The sequence below is a fragment of the Rhinichthys klamathensis genome, unplaced genomic scaffold (assembly GCF_029890125.1).
Source record: "Rhinichthys klamathensis goyatoka isolate OS25496 unplaced genomic scaffold, OSU_Roscu_1.1 h1tg000487l_1, whole genome shotgun sequence".
In the NCBI taxonomy this organism is placed as follows: Eukaryota; Metazoa; Chordata; class Actinopteri; order Cypriniformes; family Leuciscidae; genus Rhinichthys; species Rhinichthys klamathensis.
In genome coordinates, this window is record NW_026606974.1 from 54,314 (window position 1) to 64,827 (window position 10,514).

Here is a 10,514-nt window from a genome sequence, read left to right on the forward strand (position 1 = left end):
AGTTAGATGGTAATATGCATGTTGCATTAAAAGCAGAGGATTTGTGGTGAAGAATGAGAAGGAGAGGATTTTCGAACTGAAAAAAAAATCACTCACACACACGGTTTGCTATCTTTGTAGCTCTAATGGTTTTTAAACTGTTTTAAACTGTACAATATGTATATTCTTACACTAAACCTATACCCACCATAGAAAACTTTCTGCATAAAAAAAAAAAAAAAAAAACTATGATTTATAAGCTTGTTTTCTCATGGGGACCTCAATTTAAGTCCCCACGGTTACATGAGTCCCCATTCGGGTTGAAGTCCCCACTGGGATAGAAAAGCACGCAAACATGCACACACGTTTTATGGGGACATTCTATAGACAATGTTTTTTACAGTACAAACCACACACACAGCTTCATGTTTCTTACAAGAAGGAACAGAGAACACATGCTATGATATCCTTTTTATTTGACTTTTTTTGCAGATATTTGCTGAAGCTTGTGGCCACAGTTACAAGTCGAGTGCTAAAGCTCATGCGCTAAAAGTGTTAATAGAGTGGCAAGCACAGTCCAAATAACATTGCAGTGAGACTCAATACAAAAAGGTATTGTACGTAGAATAGTAGAATATTAAACTTAAACCACTTTGTAACCATAAAAAGCAAACTATAATGTGGTTTAGTGGAATAAGAGGGATATTTGGTCAGAGTCTTATGGGCAGCATTCTGTCACACAGTGCAGTTGTGCCTTTGGCAACCTGAGTTTAAGTCCTGCCTTCCTGATCCTGTTTTTCTCTCTCTCTTCCCCTTCAGAATAAAAGGCAAAAACACCAAAAATGAGGGATATTTGGTGTTGGAACTGACATGTTTAGTTGGCTCAGTTCCCAGTTACATTCCATCACTAAAAGGCAAAAACAGAGACATTTGAGACTAATTGATCCACACAAGCTGACTGCAGCAGTTGGGCTGAGTTTGACTGCATATTGATGCTGATGGCCTGGGAGAAAGTCCTAGTCTGATTCTGACAACTATAAGCAACAAAGTTGGACACCTCAAAGATGCACAGATCCAGTCATGTTTAGGATGTGCCCTGATTTATTTAATGTCCAAAGAGCAAGTTTCACCACAGGACTGTTAGTAAGATTTCACTTCAGCAACTTTGAACAAAAGCATTTACACACCGTTATCAGACAGAATGGTCCAAACATTGTCACAGATACCTAAAATATACTATTTACACATTTTAAACATACTGTACTGTGGGGTCTAAAAGTGTGATACCACGAGTGGAAAGGTTATTCTAAATCTTTTTTATAATTCTTTTTTTTGGTTTGTCCTTCATTTGCACTCAAGCTGCATGAACGCAAGTTTGTTTAAAACTCAATGATCATGTGATCCAGCATAAATTGAGATGATCCAAAGGGCATCTTGTGCTTCAAAAACCCGTTCTCATTAGGACACATGGCTATTTTATTTTTTGGCGAATTCTTGACTATTTGATTTGTACAGAAACTTTTGATTTATAGGAAAAATTAAGTAAATGGTTCAAGAAGATTATACAAATTCGCCCCCAAAATTTGCCAAAACGCAAAATATGTATGTATTGATATGAGAGTGCCTTGGCTTCAATGAAAGAACATGTAGAGTCTCATGATCAATGTTATTAATTTACTTATATGATTTGTGACCTAGACATAGGCCTAATGAAGTTTCAAGTATTTATTTATAATTATGTATATACTATGTATAGCCATTTCATTTATAAAATGTCATTAAAATTAAAAGCTAATTATAACAAATTTAAATGAAATCCATAAAATTATCCCATGATGGGAACCCTTATACTGTATATGAAGTGCCCAACAGAACCCTTTAAGATTCCATAGAATCTTTTCTTCTAAGAGTGTAACAAATAATTGATCTGCCCTTTTCAGCAAGACATTCAATCTACCCTCAAGCTCTCTGGTTTTCTTACAGCACCTGAACCTTCCAGGTTTAAAGCTTTCCTACCCTCATCTCAGGATGTGCAAAATTAATCTGACCACCAAGCTTTTGGCATCTTACATCAATGTAAACGATTTCTTGACACATCCAGTCTTTGTTTCAAATCAGACATTCTTTACTGATGTCTAAACTGGAGACTGGCAGCCGAAACAGCAGAGTATCTCCTTAAAGGTCTTCCTCATTTCCAGGCTGCGGCAGGCGTAGATGAGGGGGTCAATCACAGAGTTGCACATAATGAGGACCAGGTACGTGGTGAAGTGAGACATGTAGCAGAGGCAGAGCGGATGGTGCGGACAGGACACCAGCAGAATGAGGTGGAGGAAAAAGGGCGCCCAGCAACACACAAACACTCCGAGGAGGATGGAGATGGTCACGGCTCCCTTCATGCAGCTGTGTTGACGTTGGACCGGGTTGCCAGCGGCAGCTGCTGCTGGGGGTAATGCTGCGATTCTCTGGACATGAAGTCTGGCGAGAAGAAACATGTGTACGTAGAGAGTTGCCATGAGAACCAGCATGGCAAAGAACATTGTGATTAGACACACGATCACGGTCTTGCTCTCAGAGTACACTATAAAGACAATCCCACAAACCACACACACCAGCCAGATCGCGGCGATGGCGACCAGCGCTTTGCGTACGGTCACTATGCTGTGGTAGCGCAAGGCGTAGAAAATCGTGACGTAGCGGTCGACGGCAATGGCCAGAAGGTTGCAGATGGATGCCACAAGAGAAATGCAGATCATCGAGTCAAACACATTGTCCATCAAACGCACAAAATAGTCACTGGCCACCAAAAGGCGACTGTTTAGTACGGCAATGAAAATGGTCTCCAGAGAGTTCGATACACTTACCAACATGTCCGCAGCAGCCAGGCTGCACAGGAAAAAGTACATTGGAGAGTGAAGGTTTTTGTTTTTGACCACAGCCGAGATGACGAGGATGTTCTCCAGGAGACTCACAATGCCCAAGGTGAGAAAAACCACCGCCTGGATCTGGACCTGCTCGCACAGCGCCCCTGCTGGAGGATCCACAGCACTGCCATTAGGAGGCAAAGACGTGCTGTTTGCAGGTTTCTGCCCTTTAAGAAACTGCAGGTTTGAGTCGTTCATCAGGATTTGTGAAGATAAAGAGACTGGGAAGAACAGACAACAGATGAGAGATGGAAATTTGAGAGGAAACAAAAAATTTAAGCAGTAAAAGAATAGGCTATTAAAGAACAAAACTGGTTCAGATGATGGGAAGAATAACAATAAAGGAAGCTGAGAGCTGTAGATGTATTTGAAGAATCAGATGTTGCAGTTTCTTCGAAAAATGCTGCTTGTCTGTTGGAGATACTCCTGTAGAGATGCTCTGTGATTCAGCGGCTCGGAGCAAACCGACTCTCTCACAGCCACTGGCTGTACGTCAGCAGATTCAGCCTCCGCCTGCTCTTTGTGTGATTGCTTAAGACTTTAAATGAAAGATGTGGGTACAGACACACACATTTAAAGTCCATGGCAACAGGCAGGTATGTGCTTTCTTTGATCCAAATTATCAAATCATTCATTTATTTTCCAAAGCTATCTTTCAGGACAAACACACAAGAACTGTCACGTTTTAATGTTTATGTTATATTAACCCTCTAATACACTTCATATTTATATGTCATTGTATGTGTTATTAATGACAATATAAATTGAAAATGGCTAATGAAAGCTGTAAAGCACCAACCTAGTCCTGAAGCGTGTTTAGGAATCCGTCCATTGTAAAATAACGCGCTACTTTTAACTGTAAAGGAAAGGAACTGTAAAAGTAAAGGAACATAAAGGAACAAGAGGCGTTTCTAAAGGTTGCAGTTCTTGAAACTTCAAGTCTCTTCTCTTCTCTGATGATGTGTTTTTCAGTGTGAGGACAAGACAACCTGTCACTCAGCAAAAATCCAATCAATTCCCGATGGACAAAATCAAGTCCCAAAATCAAGTCATTTTTTTCTTGTTAGAGAAGCCATTTCACTCGGATATACGAGACAATAGGGAAGAAAAGACTATCACACAACATCTGTTTCATGCTGACTAACACTAAAACACTGCTCATGTGCAAAAAACAGTCAAATTCATCCGTCTGGCGCATTTTTACACAGAAAATCAATTACAAAGCAGTGCACTGGAAACACACACTCACACGAAAGTTTGGGAAAGATTCAGGTTTTTTTTAACATCCATTTTTTTTTTTTTTTGCGATTTGATCACTTATATATCAGAGGGTTAATGCGTTAAAATAAAACAAATGATTTTGTTTGAGCTCTTGCATGGAAATGATTTTGTAATCGCTAGAATTTTGCGGACTTGTTTGTGTACAGCTGTAATATAAATATGTCCTTGCAGAACTGTGCAGTCACTTTCTCCACTTAAAAGAGAAAAATATCTGTTCTCTCATACCACGCAGTATCCAGGTAATTGTATGGTATTTATTTTACTGACAAAAGCTTTTACTTGTGAAACCTTGAGGAGAGACATGTTACGCAACATGAAAAACTACAGGAGCCTATTTGAAGTGAATAAATTGAGTTTGAGCAAATATTCCTGTGTGTGTTTGTAAGAATGGTATGGGTCCATGTGATGAGTCATATTCCCACAGGATATTGATTGATTTTTTTCACACCTCATCACCTGCTTCAATGACTTCATGACAAGTTATAGACCAGACTGTTTCACATGGTGTGCAGTTCACACTCCAGCAGATGATCATTTATCAATACTGACTCCGATTGGTGCCTTATCAGAAAAACAGGAAGAAAACATAAGCTAAATTCATCAGTTAATCTAAGAGTACCAAATTGTTGGCAGGAGAGATGCATGTTAAATTAAAGTGAATAAATGAACCTGACCGTTGAACTAATATACAGTGATTCAGTCAGAATGAATGGAGCTTTGGTTTGAGAGGTGAATTCATTTTTGCATTGTTATTATCTTTTAGTACCTCTCCACTGGATAAATCCATCAAGGACAAACCAGCCTCAGCAACATTTGAATATTTAAACTGAATAACTAACTAGAGGTCCAGGAGTACAGTAAGGTCAGGGTTAAAGAGTATAATGATGCTTAATCTCAGTCTGAGCGTTCACTATGCCTGTGGAATACAAAATCCTGCTGCGCCACAGAGCGCCATTTACATAGTTTTATATTACATTTATTTGTCTCAAATCGTTGTTATGTATATACTGACTTCTCCCTGTGCTGCAATATACATTTAGTTTTACATTCATTTACAGAAATCAGCTGGTTAAATGAAAATTGCTGATGTTATCAGATTTTCAGGTGATATTCTCAATTCATTCAGTTAACGGACACTCTGAGATAAAGTGTTCAGACTGCAGACTATGCAACGATTGTAATTAATTGTCCTGTCATGATTCTGCCCTCGTGTCCTTGATTTTCTCTAGTCTTGAGGCAGGATCGTGACAGAATCATGTTTTGTGTGCAAGCACATGGTCTTGTGTTTTGGGCCATGTGCTTGTGTTGTCTCGTTATGATACTCCGCCCCCTTGTTACCCTCGTCTTGTCATTATTGTCTAGTCAGTTTCACCTGTCCTGGTCTAGTCAGCTTCACCTGTCTTTGTCATTAGTGTTCCCCTATTTTATCCCCTTGTGTTTGCTTGTCCTCGGCCGGTTCATTGTTGTACATTGTGAGATTCTACCCGTGAGTACCTTGTCTAAGTAGAAAGTCTTGTATTGTTCTTGATCTTGTATTTGCTGTCTGTTAGTCTAGTTTTGTCAAGTGTTTTCTAGTTTAGTAATCCCTCGTTTGTATTGTCTCTATTTTGCCCCCTCGTGGGTTTTGTTTTCCCCTGTTTTTCTGTTATAATAAACGTTGTGTAACTGTCTACCGTCTGCGCTTGGGTTCTTCTGCTAAAATCATAACAGAAAAACAGGGGAAAACAAAACCCACGAGGGTTTTATTTGTCTCAAATCGTCGTTATGTATATACTGACTTCACCCTGTGATGATGATGAAGTGACGTTTCACTCATAGTGACAGCAGGCAGAAAACAAAAGAATAAGAAGAATATCAGCAAAACTTTAAAATGGCTCAGCGATTTACTGCAGAGCAAGTACTGTACACAATCATATATTAGTGTCACTGTCACTTAGATCTGGTGAAGAAGTCAGCGATCAAAATATTGATTTGAAGATGTTGAAAATGATAGTTTTGAGCATATGTTTGAGATAGCGAATATGAGCCAGATGCTGAATGTACTGGGAAATGAGCTCTGACGAGGACAGTGATGATGGTATAAAACATCTGCTCAAACTAAACCCGTCCAAGCTCCAAAAGGTAACAAAATATGCTTTATTTTATTCTTCTGCAATTGCTACTCAAGAGAGTTTTATATTATCACGAAAGGTAGAGATCCATCTACCTAGATACAGATTTAGGTCCCGAATAAAGACCCGAATGTAATTATGATTGGCGAAACATTCATGCATTTAAGGGTTAATCACATTTTTTTTATTAAATCATTATAAAACAGTATTTTTTTACTGTGATACACTGGTGACGGGAATCACTTAAAACAGACACATTACGGGGAGGATTGTATAAAACCAAAGTCACATTTTGCAGGCTGGACATTCTTTATTCTTACAATCCTCATAATACACTGTGGTTTACTCTAATTCTCAGCCATGTAAATTCCTGTTCGTCATTGCACACCTGTCAGAACGTGTAGCTGTGGGGAGGAATATAACCTTTGCTAAGGAGTCCACTCGTGTCTTAATCAAATCCCCTCTGACTTGCACCTCTCTCTAACTCATGGAGCACAAAGTAAAGCTTTCGTCTCCTGGAACATGTAATATTTCATGGACATCTTTGAGGTTTTACTGATATGGTGTAATACTGTATATTCAGTCTCTACAGAGGTGGATGCTTTTGTAACTGCTACTTTGGAATTACAGATAGGTTTCTGAGTTAAGGTCTCTTGTAAAATAACTTTTTTAAAGAGTGTGGCTGATTTTTGTTCTATCATTGAGTGTTTTTGTTCTTGAAGTGGAATGGCTTCGTCATGTGAGAGCAATTGTTTCTTGATTTCATATTTTTGCGAGCTATTGCGAATCATTGTGCAGATTTGAAGACGCCCTAGAGGCACTATTTCATAAAGGATAGGTTTAACTAAGGCCCTTCTAACATTACACAATTTCACAATATTAAAACCCTCTGACAGCTGTCACATAATATAATAAGAAATAAGAAATTTGATGCGTTGTTCACCTGCAATTTCTGCATCATTCAGCAATTTAATTAGCCTGGGAAAACCCAGACAACTTCCGGCAAATTTAGATTTGCTCTGAAAGTTAGTCTGGCAAAGAGCTCATTCAAGCCCATTTCCAATCCGTCGAAATCGAGGCACCAATCAGAAACGTTGGGGTGGGCTTTACACGATGACGACAGCGCTGGGATTTTGAAGCAGACTTTGTAGCCTACATTACAAAGATGGATGCCGCCGTCGAACATCACTCGTTCGAATCAGCTATCGCGTCTGTTTTAAGCGATTTGAACGTTTCCTTTTAGTTAAAAACCGAGCAAAGAACAACACACGGAGATGTTTTTCCGCCGCTCTGCATACGTCATCTCCTTCATCGCTCTGATTGGTTTTAGGTCTATCCGCGACGTCCGTTGGTGACGCCCCTCTGGAAATGATTTGTCTATGACGCTTTGCCAGACCATAACTCAGTTACAACTGAGAATGGTCTGGTTTTAACCAGGCTACAATTTAATCACATTTACTCTATTTTGGCTATTTTGAGCCTGTGAATGAATAAAATTGTTAAAGTGTGTTTGCTAAAACACAGTTATCAAACCCAGAAAGACTGACTTTAAAAAGGTTTTTGCTTAAAGTCTCAAATTTATGTGGGTGTATTTAAGTCTCCTCACATTATTTGTTTAGTTCCATGACCCTTGCCCAGTATCCACACACACAAACCTACAAAAATACAGATCCAGAAAGATTTAAATGTTCTTTCTGAATTAAAGCCGCTTGAGACATTTCGCTCGCACAAATCGCCTTTTCTTTAAAATACTTTAAGTAGTTTAAGCAGCAGTGCATGAGCTTTATTTCACATAGCCTTTAAAGACAATACAACTGATTTGCCCTGTTCAGTATTTTCAGATGATTATGGTTATGAACTATTCAACAATAAAATCTATAATCATTTTCATGTTTGCTCTCATACTTACACAACCTATCATTTAGCCAGTTTTATTTTAATTAACGCATATCACTTTTGGGAGACAGAGTTGATCATTTGTCCACTAGAGGGTGTAAGAGCAATACATGGGGCAAAATGAGAATTTGGGATTTAACTGAAAAAAAAATAAAAAAAAAATAAAAAAAACTTATTTCATCTAGTTACATTTCTTATTTTTTATTTTGAATTTAGTTGAAGTATTATATTAACTAAAACATAATAAAAAACTATAGACATTAAAACTAGAAAAATATAAAAATAAAACTGGTCTGTAAAATGAACAGTTATAGAGTCTAGTGCTCTTTTTTAATGTTTATATTTCAAATAATGTTTTATTTATGGTTTTAGTTAATAAAAGACCACATAAATGTTCCAGATACCATCATATTAACGCTCGAGGACGCATAACCTGATCTTAAATATGACCTATTTTCATATCTCTTGAGTAGGAGATTCATTCTCATATGTGCCCTTTAGAGCAAAATAGATGTTAGTATATAAATATATGAAGAGAGCCATGTCAGTGACATTTAAAGAAAATGTCATTGTTTTTCAAGGAAAGCAAGCTGAACATGATATTGAGCCATGGTTCGCCTCCTCTTCTGGTCTATTTTTCTTCGCACTGCTTTTATGATTTTTTTCCCCGCGACAGATTCAATGAGTATAAGGATTTGTATTCTTAATCAAACAAATAGTACTGGCTAAAAGGGTCTTTGTAGCATAAAAAGAGAAGATAATGATGGTAAAATTGGGGTCCATCATCAAAAATTTGTCACATCCTCTTCATCGAGGTCTTTCTTGGAACACCTTTGCTCCTACATTTATGTTCAAAGAAATTAGTTTTCTTTTCCCTTCTCACTCAGACAATTTACTGTCTAATTCAGTCCATTCAGGTCTAAAGTCAGCACATGTAGGTTTTTCACACTCACAAGTTGCATCTACAGCTAGTGCAGAACGCAGCTGCTAGACTCCTCACTGGGACCCGCAAGTATGAGTCAATCACCCCTATTTTATCCACACTGCACTGGCTACCTGTCAAATTTAGAATTGATTTTAAAATTGTATTATTTGTTTATAAAGCATTCAACAAATTGGCCCCTCAGTACCTGACCGATCTACTTCGCCCGTACACTCCCTCTAGAAGTCTGAGATCTGGCGATCACGGTCTACTCATCGTGCCTAGATCTACAGTAGACTTAAAAAACGAGCTGATCACGCTTTTGCAACTGCAGGCCCTAAACTTTGAAACAGTCTACCTCTCCACATTAGATTAGCCCCGGCCCCATCTGTTTCCTCCTTCAAATCTTCTTTAAAGACATATTTTCTTTGGCCTTTAACACTGCTTAATTTAGGTAATTATTGTTTATCTATTGTTGTGTTTCCCTTTATTGGTTGTTTTATTATTACTTAATTTTTTATTCTGTCCTGTACGGCACTTTGGTCAGTCTGGGTTGTTTTTAAATGTGCCTTAAATAAATATTGTATTGTATAACTAATGAATGTACCCATACATCTACCTTATATGTGCTGTTTTGTAATATTTTGTACTGTCTATTGTTTAACTGTATTCTTGTTGCTGCTGTCTTGCTGCCAATAGGCAATGTTGAAAAAAGATGCAAAATTAGATTAAAGCAATACGATTTTGTTATCTGGTAAGTAAACATTTCTTGTAATCCCACAAAACAACATTTATCATTCATTAAGTAATGTTATACCAAGAGAAAATACAATACAGTTAAAAAACAAAAAACAAAAAAAAAAACAGACAGAGCCTTGAGGTTCAGCACACATCCCAGTGTTTGAGAACTCACTCTGCATTCATTGGCCAGCTTGAGAGATTTGGGTTTAAGAATATGGGAGGGGAAGGTTTGTGTAACCTCAAAGCCGATTTCAGCTCAATATGCACAGTTAACAGCAAGTCAGCTATCTATAGATTAATTCCCCTAAAAAGTGAAAACAACGTGGCACTTTTGAAACATGCTCTGTTTGAACATCTCGATATGCTTCAACCAATGGAGTTTGAGGTGGGCATTCTTACACATGCAGTATCGGATAAATATATACAGTATATGCATATATATATAAATTTAAAATGTTATACAGTATAAGGGTTTAATCTGTTGCCCAGGCTAAGTCCTGGTCCCGCTGAGGCTGTGTGGGTTTCTCGTCTATAATTGAAAGGGCACATCATTGAGCCCTGCCTGTTTGATTTAGTTCCACACAGAGCCTCAAAAGATGTTTCAAAAGATGCAAGAAAATATGCACCGGACAGCAGTTAGTGATATATTCCCAGGGATTAACC

The 10,514-nt window shown here is 38.0% G+C and overlaps 1 protein-coding gene across 1 annotated transcript; it reads right to left on the reverse strand.

Moving 5' to 3' along the window:
- Window positions 1–1,692: 1,692 nt before the first annotated feature.
- mc3r (melanocortin 3 receptor) lies at window positions 1,693–3,439 on the reverse strand. Its single transcript, XM_056237547.1, has one exon. It carries the CDS (start codon window positions 3,096–3,098, stop codon window positions 2,115–2,117), a length of 984 nt encoding a protein of 327 aa, XP_056093522.1. The 5' UTR covers window positions 3,099–3,439; the 3' UTR covers window positions 1,693–2,114.
- Window positions 3,440–10,514: the final 7,075 nt, after the last annotated feature.